General features: G+C 64.3%; 4 protein-coding genes across 4 annotated transcripts in view; all 4 read left to right on the forward strand.

Annotated features, from left to right (window-relative positions):
- Positions 1-7,059: 7,059 nt before the first annotated feature.
- MNEG_1573 (hypothetical protein) lies at positions 7,060-8,884 on the forward strand (the record flags this gene model as incomplete). Its single annotated transcript, XM_014049938.1, has 1 exon — positions 7,060-8,884. A coding segment is annotated over one exon (1,825 nt), but the record flags the coding sequence as incomplete, so codon positions are not given.
- A 939-nt stretch (positions 8,885-9,823) lies between these two features.
- MNEG_1574 (hypothetical protein) lies at positions 9,824-10,011 on the forward strand (the record flags this gene model as incomplete). Its single annotated transcript, XM_014049939.1, has 1 exon — positions 9,824-10,011. A coding segment is annotated over one exon (188 nt), but the record flags the coding sequence as incomplete, so codon positions are not given.
- A 136-nt stretch (positions 10,012-10,147) lies between these two features.
- On the forward strand, positions 10,148-11,911 carry MNEG_1575 (hypothetical protein; the record flags this gene model as incomplete). The annotated part of the gene is made up of 1 exon (XM_014049940.1): positions 10,148-11,911. A coding segment is annotated over one exon (1,764 nt), but the record flags the coding sequence as incomplete, so codon positions are not given.
- A 1,307-nt stretch (positions 11,912-13,218) lies between these two features.
- MNEG_1576 (hypothetical protein) overlaps positions 13,219-16,699 on the forward strand; it is a gene marked incomplete at both ends in the record, with an annotated part of 6,250 nt that continues 2,769 nt past the window's right edge. Inside the window, 8 exons of the mRNA XM_014049941.1 lie at positions 13,219-13,233; positions 13,621-13,785; positions 14,158-14,319; positions 14,710-14,835; positions 15,148-15,289; positions 15,611-15,774; positions 16,192-16,380; positions 16,508-16,585. Coding sequence (XP_013905395.1) covers positions 13,219-13,233; positions 13,621-13,785; positions 14,158-14,319; positions 14,710-14,835; positions 15,148-15,289; positions 15,611-15,774; positions 16,192-16,380; positions 16,508-16,585 — 1,041 coding nt within the window. The remainder of the gene's footprint in view (positions 13,234-13,620; positions 13,786-14,157; positions 14,320-14,709; positions 14,836-15,147; positions 15,290-15,610; positions 15,775-16,191; positions 16,381-16,507; positions 16,586-16,699) is intronic.

Consider the following 16,699-nt stretch of genomic DNA (forward strand, 5'->3'; position numbering starts at 1 on the left):
GGAGCTACAGTACATAGGATCTAGTACAGTATAGCAAGATTCACAAGGCGTCCCAAGCTTTATGTTGCAACACACGGTGCAACAGCTTGGCCGGTCTGGTGCTGCTGACCTGGACAGCTACTGCGTGAATCGGTCCGTGGATGAGCATTGGTTTTACAGGGGGCGGCGGGGGGTTGGAGGGGATTGAAAGGGCTGGCAGGGGTCTTGTACGCTTTGATGTGGCATAACGGTGGGATGGAGGGGGTGGGCATGCCGATCAGGCTGCCTGTGTGCTGCCTGGCGGTGGGGCACCGGCCGGAGCTGCAAATGGCCTGGGTGACTGGAGCTCCTATATACTGTACTTGCTACAGAAGTATACCTGAACTACCCTGGAGACGTAGTTGGCCGTCACCGTCTCACAGGGGAGTGTCAAGTGTGCGGCAAGCAAGCACAGAAGATGAGAAGCAGCTTCCTTTGCACCTCGAACAATTCGCCAAGCTTTCGAACTTGACAGGCTTGCTGACATGTTGTGTCTCTTGTACCTTCATAACTTGCACGATCTCATGAGATCCGGGTGTTCCCATCATCACGAGCAACATATGTGACCAAACATCATCACGTGCATTCTGCCACTTGTGAATATAGCCAGCAGCCTTGATAAGGCTGCAGCTGGTTGCATACTCACCCTACCCGCCCCAGCTCAGGCATCACAGCACCGATGTCGAGCTCGGGCGTGGAAGGCGCCATCCGCCAGCTGGTGTGGCCCCACCTGGGCCGTCGGGGTGGCGGCGCCAGGCGGTCGCCACCGCCCTTGTTGGTCGCAGGGGCGGCGCTCGATGAAGCGCTGCGAGCCGCGGGCCCCGCGGCGCCCACGCTGCCCGAGGGCCTGCTGCAGCAGCTGAGGGCTGCGATAGACGACGCTGCGCGCCTGCGGACAGAGTCGGCGGCATACGCGATTGATAGGATACTCAAGCTTGCCCCCAAAGGCTCTGCCCTCGAGCTGCAGGTGTGTGGACGGGTCGTGCGGAGCTGAAGTGCGTGCACATGTACATCGAGCTGCAGCGCCCAACCAACATGCAGCACAGCACGAGCGCAAGACCCCGGCCGCTCTATCCTGCTGAGTCTTGCCCCTTCCTCGTGCTTACGCCTTGCCCTGCCAGGTGCGCAGCGGCCTTTTACCGGGCCTCGCAGCGGCGCTGGTGGACTGCGTGCGCCAGCGCCGTCACGCGCCGGTCGCCGGCGCCGCAGTTGCCATCACACTGCTGCTGCACCTCATGCAGCACGACCCTGCCGCAGCCATGGCCGAGGTGACAGCGCTGGGCAACGCGGCGGTCGACCCCCTGCTTGCAATCGCTGCAGATGGCGACAGGATCGATGCCCTGGCAGCTTTCGGAGCCCTGACCACCTTGATTGCTGAAGCGCCCGCCCTGGCGGCGCGCTGCGCAGCGTGCTCGGCGGCGCTCTGCGCCGCCGCACGGTGCATCCGTGGCACCGGCGTGGGACCCACAGATCCCGGGTGCGCCGCCCTCAGCTTCATTTCGGCCGCCGCCAGCCGCAAGGCCGGCTGCGCCGATGTCGTGGCGGCGCAGCCGCAGGTAGTCAGGGCCGCCGTTCGCGCCGTCGCTGGCGCGGGGGAGGCCGGCGTGGGTTTCAACGCGATGCGGCTTCTGGGGCGATTGACGGTTGGCAGGCCAGCTGACGTGACGCACGAGCTGCTCCGCGCTCCAGGCGCACTGGCCTCGCTGGTGCGGCAGCTGTCGCCGCCGGCGGAGGGGAGCACGCGCTGGACTGCGGCGGCGGCTTTGTGCGTGGCGGTTGGCTGCGATGAAGGCGCTAGTCATGCAGCGCTGCAGCTCGGAGCGATGGATCCGCTGGTTGCGCTTTTTGACACACCTTACAGCAAAAGAACCGACGTCGAAGACAGCCTCGATGGACGTGCGAGTGGTGAGGCCACCGATGCCGCTCTCACAACGGTCGTGGCAGGACTGCACTCTCTCGTGAAAGCCGCCGGCGACGGCTGCGCAAGCCTCTCGCGCGCTGTTTTTCTTGAGCCTGGCGGCTTTGTGCGGGCGCTGATTGCCGTCGCCGGCTGTGGTGATTTGAAGGCATGCTTGGCAGCCATGTCCCTGATGTGTGCCCTCAGCTGCGAGGCATCAGATGGGCAGCTGCGCCTGCTGGCCGCACGCAACCCAGATCTGGTGACAAGTGCCGCCAAGGCGCTGTGCTGTCTGCTTGAGGGCGCACTGGTCAACGAGCTCAGTGCTGCTCAGCTCTGCTGTCCAGTTTTTGGATCGTGTCCTCATATCCTGCACACCTTTGGAGTGGTCGCCATCCCTGATGCCGGTGACCCGGGCACCACATTTTCGAGCGCCGCTTGGGTGCCCGAGGTCGTGGCCGCGCTGCAGGCGGCGGTGTCTGAGCCCCAGACTGCGGCCAGCAGCGCAGATGCAGCTCGGGCACAGCAGCAGGGGGACGAGGGCGACAGCAGTGCCAAATGCCCAGAGAGCTTAGAGATGCGCCGGGCAGCAGCCGAGCTGCTGCAGAGGCTTCAGGCCGCGCGGGGCGCTGCTTCGGAGCAGCAGCAACAGCAGCATCAACAACAACAACAACAGCAGCAGCAGCAGCAGCTCCGGGAGGCGCAGCAGCAGCAGCAGCAGCAGCCCGTGCCTCCATCGCAGCAACAGGCTGGCGCACCTGCGGCGCCTCCAGCAGCAGGCGCGGCAGCTGCTGCGGAGCAGTGCGCGGAGTGCGGCGCGAGGGGCCGGCTGCGGCTGTGCCGTGGCTGCCGGGCGGTGCGGTACTGCGGCGAGGAGTGCGCCAGGCGGGCGTGGAAGGGCGGACACAGGGCGGAGTGCCTGGCGGCGCAGGCGGCGGGGCAGCAGCCGTCGGGTCAGCAGCTGCAGCCCCAGTCATGATCACCTGGCAGGGTTTCTTGGAAGCGCTATTGACATTTTGTATTTGTTTGCCTCGCACCCTTATTGCTGCGGTTGTGTGCCCCACGCCGCATGCACAGGAGCTGCACAATTACAACCCATACACATTCAGCAAATGTGTCACTCAAGCAATGTAAACACGGCCCCAAACCAAGGCGCATCCTGATTGTGTAGGGACTCGGTAATGGCCATGTTTCCCGACTGCGCTTACGGTATAAGGGGGCGAGGGTGCTGCATGCGGCAATGGAGGGTGCCACAAGGCAGCTGGTGCAAGGGACCACCCCCTTCTAAGACCAGTGGCGCTTTGTGACAGTGGTGGTCAAGGAGATGTGGTGCTGCAAAAAGTCAGCATTATTATGACGTCAACTGCAGCAATGGCACCCTGCGGCCCGCGCTTCGCCGGCGTCTGCGATGGGCGACGGCGGAGGATCAGCGGGACAACTGCTGCAGCATAGCGCAATTGAGCTGTGCAGTGCCGCAGAGGATCCCGAGCTAAATTCGTGACACCGTTTATCTATTACAACCATGATCGTGTCGTGAATGACACTTGCTGTAGACATCATCCTTGTTCCGGCACACTCGTGATCTGACGGCGCTTGGCAAGAGGCCGTCCATCAGCCGCTCGTACTGTACGTGAGTCATAAGCATCACGTGCGTAATAGCACGTGCGTGCACACGGCCATTAGTCGCAGTGGGGCTGCAGCAGGCAGCTGCATAGACGAGCCATTGGACCTTGGACCCACTGCTGCACTCCATCCGTGCGCAATGTCGGGCCCTGACGTCGCCAGCGCCATCCGCCAGCTGGTCTGGCCCCCACTTGGCCACCGTGGTACTGGCGCCAGGCGGCTGCCAACGCCCCGCCCAGCCGCAGAGGCAGTGCTCGACGTTGCGCTGCGTGCCGCGGGCCCCGCGGCGCCCACGCTGCCCGAGGGTCTGCTGCAGCAACTCAGGGCAGCGATAGACGACCCGGCGCGCCTGCGGACAGAGGCGGCGGCGCAGACCGCCCTCCAGATTCTTGCGGTGGTCCCTGAAGGCTCTGCCCTCACAAAGCAGGTGTGGTGGACGGGTTGTTTACAAGGGGTGCGTGTGTGCGTCCAACTGCAGCGCCCAATCAACATGCAGCACAGCACCAGACCTGCCAGTACCATCCTGCCGAGCGCTGCACCTTCCTCGCGCTCACGCCTTGCCCTGCCAGGTGCGCAGCAGCCTCGTGCCCGGGCTCACAGCGGCGCTGGTGGACTGCGTACGCCAGCGCCGCCAGGCGCCGGGCGGCGTCGCCGCAGCGGCGGCCATACTGATCATGGCGCTAGCGCAGCACGACTGTGCCGCAGTTGTCGCCGAGGTGATAGCGCTGGGCGACGTGGCTGCCGCCCCCCTGCTGGCACTCGCTGCAGATGGCGACAGCGACGATTCCCTAGCAGGGGTTATGGCCCTCACCATCTTCCTTACTGGCGCGCCCGCCCTGGCGGCGCGCTGCGCGGCTTGCCCGGCGGCGGTTGGCGCCGCCGCGCGACACATTCTCGGCACCGGCGTGGGACTGACGGACCTCGGTGACGTCGCGCTTAGCTTCCTTGCAGCAGCCGCCAGCCCCGAGGGCGGCGTCGTCGATGCCTTGGCAGCGCAGCCGCAGGTAGTCAAGGCCGCAGTGCGCGCCGTCGCTGGCGCGGCAGAGGCGGTCGTGGTTTTCAACGCGATGCGGCTTTTGCAGCAGATACTGACTGCCAGGCCAGCTGACGCGGCGCGCGAGCTGCTCCGCGTTCCGGGCGCACTGGCCGCGCTTGTGCAGCAGCTGTCACCGCCGGCGGAGGCCCGCACGCGCTGCAGGGCGGCGGCAGCTTTGTGCATGGCTGTCGAGTGCGATGAGGCTGTTGCACGCGAGGCGCTGCAGCTTGGAGCGATGGATCCACTTGTTGCGCTGTTAATACAGTGCGGCAGCAAAGACGGCCCCATTGGTGTGAGTGACGAGACAACCAACGCCGCTTGGTGCACCAGCATTTTGGTGGGACTGCACTTGCTCGTGAGAGCTGCCAGCGACGGCGGCTCAAGCTTCGCTCGCGCTGTATACCCGGCTCCTGGCGGCTTTGCACGGGCGCTGACTGCCGTTGCCAGCCAAAGAGGTTTGCCCGCATGCTCGGCAGCCCTGTCCCTGCTGTGTGCACTCTGCTCCAGATCATCAGCGGGCCCGCTGCACCTGCTGGCGGCACGGAGCCCAGATTTGGTTGCCGGTGCCGCAAAGGCGCTGTGCCGTCTGCTTGAGGGCGCCCTGGTCGACGACCTCAGTGCTGCTCAGCTCTGCTGCCCAGTATATGGATTGTGTCCTCATATCCTGCACACCTTTGGATTGATTGCCATCCCTGAGGCCGGTGACCTGAGCACCGCATTTGCAAGCGCCGCGTGGGTGCCACAGGTTATAGCTGCCCTGCAGGCGGCAGTCACTGAGCCCCCGACTGCAGCCAGCAGCGCGGACGCGGACATGGCTCGAGCACAACAGCAGGGGCCCGAGGCTTGCGGCCTTGCCCAATGCCCGGCGAGACAGGAGATGCGCCTTGCGGCGGCCGAGCTGCTGCAGAGGCTTCAGGCCGCGCTTCATGCAGCCGCCGCGGCGGAGCAGCAGCAGCAGCAGCAGCAGCACGGGGATCCGCGGCAGCAGCAACAGCAGCAGGTGCGTCCGTCGCCGCCACATGCTGGCACTCCCGAGTCGCCTCCAGCAGCAGGCGCGGCCGCTGCCGCGGAGCAGTGCGCAGAGTGTGGCGCGGGAGGCCGGCTGCGGCTGTGCCGTGGCTGCCGGGCGGTGCGGTACTGCGGCGAGGAGTGCGCCAGGCGGGCGTGGAAGGGCGGACACAGGGCGAAGTGCCTGGCGGCGCAGGCGGCGCGGCAGCAGGCTGGGCAGCGGCCGTCGGGTCAGCAGCTGAAGCTGCAGTCATGACCAGCTTGCAGGGGTCTATGTAATGGAAGGTCCATTTTTAAAATTGTCTCCGTTTGTTCTGCACCCCCACTGCTGTGGTGTAGTGTGCCCCGCGTCCCGTACGCGCAAGCTGCACAACCTGTACACTCACGGCAAGTGCGTCACTCATGGAATGTGAACACAGCCCGGTCACGGAGCAGCCTGACTGTGCGAAGACTCGGTCACCACCATATTTCTCGTTTGCGCTGAAGGGGCGAGGACGATACGTGCAGCAATCATGGGTGCACTCAGGGTGCGTGCATCAAGGTGGGGGACCAACCCATCAAGACCAGTGACGCTTTCTTTGGTGCAGTGTTTGATGAGATGTTGTGCTGCACAGATTCAGCATCGCAGATTCGTTGGCAGCGAGTTGAGGACCGCACTTCGCCGGCGTCTGCGATGGGGGACTGGTGCGCAGCACCTGCGGGACAGCAGTTGGTGTAGTGGCCCAACTGAGCTTTATGATATTATGCAGCGGAGAATCCCAAGCTGCCACTTGCGATACCGTGTGTTCATATTACAAAACTTCATCGCGTAATTTATGATACGTCCTGTATACATTGTCTTTGTTCCACACTCGTGATCTGACGAGGGTGTTGACAACAGGCCGTCCAGCGGCCGCTCGTACGTGCAAATATAGTCATCACGTGCGTGGTTTCATGCACGTGTGTATACAGGTCCATCAGTCACAGTAGGGCTGCAGCTGCGTACACAAGCCATTGGACCTTGGACCCACTACTGCTGCGTGCGCCATGTCGGGCCCTGACGTTTCCGGCGCCATCCGCCAGCTGGTCTGGCCCCCACTCGGTCACCGCAGTGTCGGTGCGAGGCGGCCACCAATGTCACGCTCAGCCGCAGAGGTGGCGCTCAACGACGCGCTGCAAGCCGCGGGCCGCGCGGCGCCCGCGCTGCCCGAGGCCCTGCTGCAGCAGCTGAGGGCGGCGATAGACGACCCGGCGCGCCTGCGAACAGAGGCAGCGGCATGCGCAACTGTGCAGATTCTCATTATGGCTCCCAAAGGCTCTGCCCTTGAGCTGCAGGTGTGTGAGGGGTTGGGCGGATGGGAGAAGCTGGGCATGTAAGTCACACTGCAGCGCCCAATCATCATGCAGCGCAGCACGAGCCCAAGACCCGGCAGCACAACATCTGCTGAGTGCCCGCTGAGTGCTGCCCCTTCCTTGCGCGCACGCCTTGCCATGCCAGGTGCGCAGCAGCCTTTTGCCCGGCCTCGCCACGGCACTGGTGGACTGCGTGCGCCAGCGCCGCCACGCGCCGGGGGACGTCGCCGCGTCGGCTGTGTTGCTTATTCCCCACCTGCTGCAGCCGGACATCCATGAGCAGGTGTCGCACCTGCTCGCGCAGGACCCCGCCGCTGCAGACCCCTTGCTGGCCCTGGTCGCCGGCGGGGACCCGCACGGCGCGGTGCCTGCGCTCGCCCTACTGACAACCATAGCCTACTCCAGCGCCCAGGCGGCCCGCTGCGCGGCCTGCCCCGCGGCGCTGGAGACCGCAGCGCAGTACGTCCTCAGCTCGGGCGTTGAGCCGCTGTCTGCTGGAGGTATCGCCATCAGATTCATGTCCGTCGTTGCAATAGGCGACGCGCTCAATGGCAGCTGCGCCAAGGCGCTCGTTGCCCAGCCGCGGGTCATTAAAGCCGCAGTGCGAGCCGTGACGTCCGACGCGGCAGAGCGTGACACGGCGTACGAGGCGGCACGGCTGTTGGCAGCCTTGAGCACTGCCGGAGATCATGACAAGACACAGGGCGATGACGTGACGCGCGAGCTGCTGCGCGCACCTGGCGCGCTCGCCGCCCTCGTGCGGCGCCTGTCGCCGCCGACGGAGCTCCGCACGCGGTGGTGTTCTGCGTTGAGTATCAGCATTGCCGTGGCGCGCGACAAGGAGGCCGCGCGCTTGGCTTTGCAGCTAGCGGTGATGCGCCCCCTCTTTGCGCTGCTGGAGACTTTTGAGGCAGGTCAGTTGGCAGGCGAGGGCGTCCCTGATGGCAGCCGTTCGGCTGGTGGCGGCCTTCATCCCGATTGGGTCGTCGTCTTGATCGGACTGCTCGCGCTGGCAAAAGCAGCCGACGACGGCGGCGCGAGCTTCGCGCGTGCCGCTGAGCCCGTGCTGAGCGGCGTTGTCTGTACTCTGATTGATGCGGCCAGCCGCAGCGAGTCCCCCAACTGTGAGTCAGCAATGTCCCTGCTGCGCATCCTCGGCTCAAACTTCCCAGCGCGCGAGATGTGTACGTCAGTGGGGCACAAGCCTCATGTCGTAGCAGCCGCTGCACAGGTGCTGTGCGGTCTGCTCAGGGGAAGACAACCACACGAGCCCATCCAGTTGCTGACCTTGTGTGGCAGCCTGCACACCCTGGGGAATCTGGTGATTCCAGAGCCCGGTGCCGCGGACATCACACTGCTGAGTGTGCCGTGGGTTCCAGAGTTAACGGCGGCGCTGCGGGCGGTGGTGGCTGGGCCTTTGACTGCAGCTGAGAGCGGGAATCAAGATCAGGCACAGCTGCAGGCGAATGAGGCTCGCGGCTCTGCCGGACACCAGGCCAGTCGAGAGGTGCGCCAGACTGCGACCGACATCCTGCAGAGGCTTCAGGCAGCCCTGGGCGTCGCCGCGCAGCAGCAGCAGGAGCCGCTGCAGACGCAGCAGCAACAGCACCAGCAGCAGGAGCAGCAGGAGCAGGAGCAGCAGGAGCAGGAGCAGCAGGAGCAGCAGCAGCAGCGGCAGCGGCAGCAGGCGGCAGGGTGGCATGAGCCGCAGGAGCAGCGACAACAGCAGCCGCCGTCAACGCAGCCACAGGCTGGCGCTCCTGCGGCGTCTCCAGCAGCAGGCGCGGCAGCTGCTGCCTCGGAGCGGTGCGCGGAGTGCGGCACAGGGGGCCGGCTGCGGCTGTGCCGCGGCTGCCGGGCGGTGCGATACTGCGGCGAGGAGTGCGCCAGGCGGGCGTGGAAGGGCGGACACAGGGCCGAGTGCCTGGCGGCGCAGGCGGCGGGGCAGGCGGCGGGGCAGCAGCCGTCGGGTCAGCAGGTGCAGCCGCGTTCACTATCACCTGGCAGGGTTTCTTGGAAGCGCTATTGACAATTTGTAGCTGTTTGCCTTGCACTCTTACAGCTGTGGTAGTGCGCCCCACGCCCCATGCACGCGAGCTGCACAGTGACAACCCATACACATGCAGCAAGTGTGTCACTCATGCAATGTAAACACGGCTCCAAATCAAGGCGCATCCTGATTGTGCACGGACTCGGCGATCGCCATTTGTCCCGACTGCGCTGATGAGGGGGCGAGGGTGCTGCATGCAGCAATGGATGTGCATCAAGGCAGCAGGTGCGAGGGAACACCCCTTGCCAAGATCAGCGGCGCTTTGTGACAATGGCGTTCCTCAAGAAGATGTTTTGCTGCAAAGAAGTCAGCATTGTGGCAACAACGGCAGCATCGGCACCCTGAGGTCCGCGAATCACCGGCGTCTGGCTCGGGGCGACGGACCGACGGCGGGCGTGAAGGATCAGCAGGACAACTGGTGTCACAGCATGGCGCAATTGAGCTGTGCAGTGCCGCAGAGGTGCAGTGCCGCAGAGGATCCCAAGCTTTAATTCGTGACACCGTGTATCTATTGCAACCATGATTGTGTTGTGACTGACACTTGCTGTAGACATCATCCTTGTTCCGGCACGCTCGTGATCTGACGGCGCTTGGCAAGAGGCCGTCCATCAGCCGCTCGTACTGTACGTGAGTCATAAGCATCACGTGCGTAACAGCACGTGCGTGCACACGGCCATTAGTCGCGGTGGGGCTGCAGCAGGCAGCTGCATAGACGAGCCATTGGACCTTGGACCCACTGCTGCACTCTATCCGTGCGCAATGTCGGGCCCTGACATTGCCAGCGCCGTCCGCCAGCTGGTCTGGCCCCCACTCGGACACCGTGGCGTCGGCGCAAGGCGCCCACCAATGCCACGCTCAGCTGCAGAGGTGGCGCTCGAGGACGCGCTGCGAGCCGCGGGTCCCACGGCGCCCGCGCTACCCGAGGGCCTGCTGCAGCAGCTGAGGGCGGCGATAAGCGACCCAGCACGCCTGCGAACAGAGGCAGCAGCGCAAGCCGTTAATCAGATCCTTGCCGTGGTCCCTGAAAGCTCTGCCCTCATGGTGCAGGTATGGGAACGGGTCGTGGGGAACAAGTCGTGCCGAACTGCATCGCACGATAAACAGCGTTGCACGAGCCCGAGACCTGGCCGAATCAGCCCGCTGAGTGCTGCCCCTTATTCGCGCTCACTCCCCGCCCTGCCAGGTGCGCAGCAGCCTCGTGCCCGGCCTGGCCGCGGCGCTGGTTGACTGCGTGCGCCAGCGCCGCCATGCGCCGGGCGGCGTCGCTATGTCAGCCATATGGCATATTCCCCACCTCCTGCAGCCGGACATCGTCGGACAGCTGTCGCAGCTGCTCGCGCAGGACCCTGCCGCTGCAGACCCCTTACTGGCCCTGGCTGCTGGCGGGGACCCGCTCGCCGCAGTGCCCGCGTTCAACCTGCTCACCATCTTAGCCGCATACTCGGGCTCCCAGGCTGCCTGCTGTGCGGCCTGCCCGGCGGCAGTGGGCGCCGCTGCGCGGTATGTCCTCGGCTCGGGCGTGGCGCCGCTCTCTGTCGGGGACGCTGCCATCAAGTTCTTGGCAGCCGTCGCAACGGCAGCCGTCCAGCCCCGAGGCAGCTGCGCCGCGGCGCTGGCGGCGCAGCCGCAGGTGATCAGGGCTGCGGTGCGGGCCGTCACGTCGGATGCGGCCGAGCCGGACGCAGCGTATGATGCAGCACAACTCCTGGCACACTTGAGCTACTCCAGAGGCGAGGACGTGGCACGCGAGCTGCTACGCGTGCCTGACGCGCTCGCTGCCCTCGTGCGGCGCCTGTCGCCGCCCATGGAGGACCGCACGCGCTGGCGTTCGGCGGTGGGCTTGAGCCTGGCCGTGACGCGCTACAAAGCGGCCACGCATGCGGCTCTGCGACTGGGAGCGATGCGCCCGCTCGTTGTGCTGCTTGAGACGCTCGATCCTGACCAGATGGCAGGCGAGAGCAGCCCTGATGTTGCACATGCAGCTGGTGGCGTGTTGCTTGCACTGACCTTGCTGTCGCAGGCGGCCGACGACGGCGGCGCAAGGTTCACGCGTGTGGCATTGCCCGCTCTGAGCGGTTTTGTTCATGCGCTGATCGAAGTCGCAAGGCACGGGAACTTGCACACCTGTGGGGCGGCCACATCTCTTCTGTTCGCGCTCGGCTCGAACGCCCCAGCGCGACAGCTGCGTATGCCGCCGTCGGTGCGCAACCCTCGTTTGGCGGCGGCCGCCGCAAAGGTGCTGTGCCGTTTGCTTGGGGGCGAGCTGCCAGAGGAGCCTGATGTGGCGCTAGGCTGGCGCGGCCTCCTGCGTGTCTTTGAGTTGATTGTGAGTTCGGAGGCCGGCCGCCCGGACTCCACTATTCCAAGCGCACCGTGGGCGCAAGAGGTGTTGACAGTGCTGCAGGGGGTGGTGGCGGGGCCCTTGACTGCGGCTAAGGGTGGTGAGGCGCAGCTGCAGGAGGACAATACGCGCAGCTGCAGCGCAGGCCAGCTGCATCAAGAGGTGCTCCGTGCGGCCACCAACACGTTGCACACGCTTCAGGCCGCGCTCAACGCCGCCCCTGCGGCGCAGCAGGAGCAGCAGCAGGAGCAGCAGGAGCAGCAGCAGAAGCAACAGCAGGAGCTGCAGCAGGAGCAGCAGCAGCAACAGGAGCAGCAGCAGCAGCAGCAGCAACAGGAGCAGCTGCCTCCAGCGCAGCCACAGGCTGGCGCTCCCGCGGCGCCTTCAGCAGCAGGGGCGACCGCTGCCTCAAAGCGGTGTGTTGAGTGCGGGGCAGGGGGCCGCCTGCGGCTGTGCCGTGGCTGCCGGGCGGTGCGGTACTGCGGCGAGGAGTGCGCCAGGCGGGCGTGGAAGGGTGGACACAGGGTGGAATGCCTGGCGGTGCAGGCGGCAGGGCAGCAGGCTGGGCAGCAGATGTCGGGTCAGCAGCTGCCGCCGCTATCTTGAGCAAAGTGCAGGCGGCGCAAACTTTGTCGCCGTTGCGTTGTAAGCGGCAAGTACATATACCACTAAACGCCGAAGGGTCCCTGTCATAGTGCTGCACGAACAAAACCACTGTCAGGTTCCCTGATTATCTCTGATAGGGCCAGGGCGGTACATGCATCGAGGCGGGGTCGTGCCCTTCAGTGCCAGGTGCAGTGTGCTGCCCACACGCGCGAACCCGTCCTCATGGCGTGCTGCAGCTTGGTTGCCCGCAGTGAATATCTCCTGGCACGCGCTAGTGATGAGGGCGTGGGTGTTTTGGGATGCGGTGTCATGAACAGACCACGCCGCGGCGCCAATGGTAGTGGTGACACCCGGAGTGACACTGACTGGACCCCGCCGCGCGCTGTTGTACCGCAGTGAGGCCCCGGGTGTGCCGACGTCGCTGCTGAGGCCACCGCTTGCTGGGCGACGGCGAAGGAGCACAATGCCGTTTGAGTGATACTGGCGGCGACGGAGAAGGGCCTGCATGCACGGTGCGGCATTTGGACAGCGCAGCATGTGCTGTCAGACCTGTGAGCTGTCCGTGGCACTGGGGCCAACCTAATACTTGGCCGCTGTGGGACACGGTGAACGCCCAAACGCAGTGTTTATTGCGTCTCAATGTATCTAGTGTGATGAGTTCCAAGTGCCCACACGTCGCTTCGCCGTAGTGGCCGTGTGTCACGCGGAACTTGGCCGTGCATGCTGACTCAACCTGATATCAGCGGGTATCATGGAGAACGGTCGCCGCATGAGCACGCAATCGAACAGGCTATTTGTCAATTTTCGCTTGATCGCGGCAACCTTATGCCAATAACTGATTTTGCAACCGTCAAGTCACAAATACTCGTGTGTCATGGACATTTCCTTCCGAATTCCGCATTCCGATTCGCTCACGCAAGCAACTCCGCTCTTCTTTTCCTTCCCCTGTTGCCACCCATGATGCTGCTGCAACCTCGCCCGGTTGGGCTCGGCAGCGGCCGCCGCCTGCAGACCTCCAGGCAGCACCTGACCCCTCGCTGCATCGCGACCACCCCGCCGCGCACTGCCAGCACTGGCAAGCACACCACTATCCGGCAGCAGCTCCCCCCACTCCAGGACGTGAGTATCACCGGGCCCCGCGTCACCCGCCGCACACATGCGCGCTGTGTTGGGTGGGCTGCGGGTGTCCCGCAGCAGCCAGCGCGGGTCACGCGGCCGCCACGTCGGAATGCGCTGTTGATCTGCCTGAATGCACATTGGATGCCAACAAAATCCGTGCGGCGCAGCGTAGGGCAGCTGCGGGCACGATGGCGGCGCAGGCCGTGCACGCTGGACAGCAGCCGGCACCTACAGCCTGCGCTCTCACAGAGGGGTGCAGCTGCCGCATGGCCTCGTTTGGGGAGACCGCTCAGCCCAACGCCCCCCTCTATTAGCACCCCCACACACCTGACACCACCCGAATCATATGTGATGACATTCAAACAGCTTTGTGCAGACGCGCCCCGCCAGCATACCCAGAATCGGCGTTCGAATTCGATGCCAGCGCTCCCCACCCGCGGCATCCGTCAGCCCCCACCCTCCCTCCCCCCTAGTCCCATGCATTGAAGCGAAATTCAGCACCCCTACCACACAGGTCTATCTCTGCATCTAAAGCCGTGCCACCTCGCCCGCCGGATCCCCGTCCCCCGTCCCGCTTCCGCCCACCGCAGAGCGTGCTCAACCCCCAGGCGCGCAGCGAGCTCCAAAGCGTCCTCGACTTTGAGGCGCGCACCTCTCGCCTCGCCTACGCCGACATCTACCTCCCACCCGGCGTGCCGTCCCTGGCGGAGGCGCGCGATCTCAACGCGGTGGTGTTTGGGCACGGCTTCTCGCAGGTGCCTGCGCCAAGAGATCGGGGATGAACACAGGGTTCAGGGGTCCAATGCGGATGGTCGCGGCTTGACTCAGCCGGCGGCCCACCACAGACAGTGCGGCAGCCTGCAGGCCGCACGCAGGGGTGGGTGCAGCCACCCCTTTTGCAGGATCAATGATAGATGCAGACCGCGGATGCGTCCGAAAGGAGCTCGTTCCACACTCACGACCCCGTCATCAGCACGCTCGCCTGCAACTACGCCATCCCCAACACCCCTGCTTTTTGTGCGCTTTTGAATTTCCCTTTCGATGATCGATGGGCAAATGACACCCTGATATTGCAACATAGACACTCACGCGCGCGCACGCACGCTCCCCTGCTCACCCACACCCAGGACCCCGAAAACTACATCACGATCCGCGACCAGCTGCTCGGCGCCGGCTGGGTGGTGGTCGCCCCCACGACAGGCGTGCTTGATGTCTTGGGCCGCCAGGTCGGCTACGAAGCCTCAGCACGCGCCAGCTCAGCGCGCAGCAAGCTGCCAGTCAAGCTGCAGGTCGGCGCACCAGCCTCCCCTGTAGCCTGCCGGCTTTGCCACCAAAAGCACCACTAGCTCGGCAGGCGGGGGTGTGCTTGCCATGCTTGGGAGGTCTCAAGTGAACGGAGCTTGTGTGATGCAGGCAGGGCCCCTTCTGAGTGCATCAAGCAAACAAGAGTAGGCCGACTCTGGCCGCGTTTGTTTGCGGCTGGGCTGGCCCACACACAGCTGTGCGTACCCTTGCAAGGCGCTCGCTCGTGCGACCGATGCCACGCACCAATGACGTACACCAACCCACCGCTGGCCCTCTGACAGCGATGCTGCTTCATTGCAGGCAAACAGCTCACCTCTCTCCATCACCTACCAACGCACGATGGTGCAATGGCACGCCAATCTTGCAACCTGCAGGCTGCCCTCATCATTGACCTCCTCCGCACCGCCCAGCTCCTGCACGGGGGCCCGGGCGCCGACGAAGCGTGCTCACGCATGATGGCAAAAGGACAGGCGCGTGCGCATGAGAGGCCCCCCGCTCCGGTCTGCTCGCTCCACCTCATGCGGTGCACACGCCCACTTGTCATCACTTGATAATCAGCGTAGTGGCCTCACTGCACTCACTGCTCAGCTTGCGCTCAGTGCGCCCATGGATTACAGCGGCTGCGTGCACGCTGACACGGACACACCTCTGTTGGTGTCACCACGGCTCTAGCATTGACGTGTGCAAACCCCACCATGTGCCTGGACCCACGTCCAATTCACTACTTCCTTGTCGCCCAAGCACACTCACAACAAGAATGCCACCTTGCTTGATCATGTCTGGGATGATGTATATTTCAAACCTCCCCACAGATGCTGTTCCTGGGCCACAGCCTTGGCGGCGCGTGCTCCATCCTGGCCGCTGCCAAGCTGCAGTCTGACAAGATCCGCGGCGTGGTGCTGCTGAGCGCGCAAGTCAGCATGATGCAGCAGTCGCCGGTCAACGATGACATTTGTGAGTGGGCGGTGACCGTCCTTGGGGGAGGGCCGACACATTTTGACAGTCTGCCTGACGCGGCATTCGCCCAAGGCCTGCCGTAGCTGGGATCGCAGCCCAGGGTGGATGCGGTTAGCAGAGGGGGTGAGGGTAGGAGGTTGCGTGACCATCGACGGCCCTGCACACGGCGGGAGCTTCTGAAATGGTCAGCAAAATGCACGTGCTCCCCTCGGCACACCGCTCGCTTCCACGCCAAGTCGGAGTCTGAGCACATCCCACCCGCGCCGCCAACGCTCCTTGAACGAACAATCCGGCATTGTAAACCGCCGCCGCCGGCAGGGCTGCTGGATGGCAACAAGAGGAGCACAGAGGCCGCCCTGAAGTTCTTCCAGGACGAGTTCCCCAGGGACACCCCCCTCATCATCGTCAGCCCTGACAGGGACGTGCTCGCGCCGCGGCCCACGCTGGAGTGCCTGTTCACGGTCGCCGCCCAGGCGCGAAAGGTGCGAGGCAGACGGCACCGCCGGACGGGTGGGGCGCTTGCCCTTGTTGGCTGCATGTTTGCATGGCAGCAGCGTGGGGAATTGTATGTTGAGAACAGGCGGGTCGAGGCGCCGTGGCTCGACGTTCCATGACGACTGCTGCTGTCAAAGCACGCCAGTGCCCATGCTGCCGGGCGGGCCTGCGCATGCGGCAGCGGAACGTACTTTGGCCGACCTTCAAAGTTTCACATAATGACGGCACGTTTTGCCTTCCCTCAGAAGCTGTCTCACACACTGGAAATTGCACAAAATTGGTCCATGACCATGCATCTGCATGCAGAAGCCCACCCGCACCTGCGCACCTGTATGTGCACTCTCCTGGCGCGAGTGTCCTCATCCACATGCACATGTGCACGCCCGCAAATGATCTTTCCCCAGGATGAGCAGCTGGCCCTGTTTGAGATCAAGGGGGATCACACTGGCTACGAGGACAGGCTGGATCTGCCCACTGACTTTACATTCCAGGGGGCCCGGGTGCCACTGCCGGCGCTGCTGCAGGCCGCGGTCAAAGGGGCTCTGTCCGCCATCAACCTCTTAGCCATCCCACTTGCTGAGAAGGTGCTGCTGGTGAGTCAGGGGATTGCTCGGGGGAAGGGCAGTGGAGGTGTTGAAATCAACATTATGCAACCCCACACAAGCAATAGATGCTGTTCACACTTGACTGTCCACTCCACGCAAAATGGCGGGCATGCAGGGAGAGGCGGCCAGGAAGCAAAAGGAGGTGACAGCACAGGTGCTGCAACAGATCATTGACCCGATCTTCAACTACAAGGTGTGTGTGAGTGCATGCATGCATGTGTGTGTGTGTGTGTGTGTGGGAGAGAGAGAGAGAGAGAGAGAGAGAGAGAGAGAGAGAGAGCGAGAGAGAGAGAGAGAGAGAGAGAGA

The sequence above is a fragment of the Monoraphidium neglectum genome (assembly GCF_000611645.1).
Source record: "Monoraphidium neglectum strain SAG 48.87 unplaced genomic scaffold scaffold00161, whole genome shotgun sequence".
Classification (NCBI taxonomy): Eukaryota; Viridiplantae; Chlorophyta; class Chlorophyceae; order Sphaeropleales; family Selenastraceae; genus Monoraphidium; species Monoraphidium neglectum.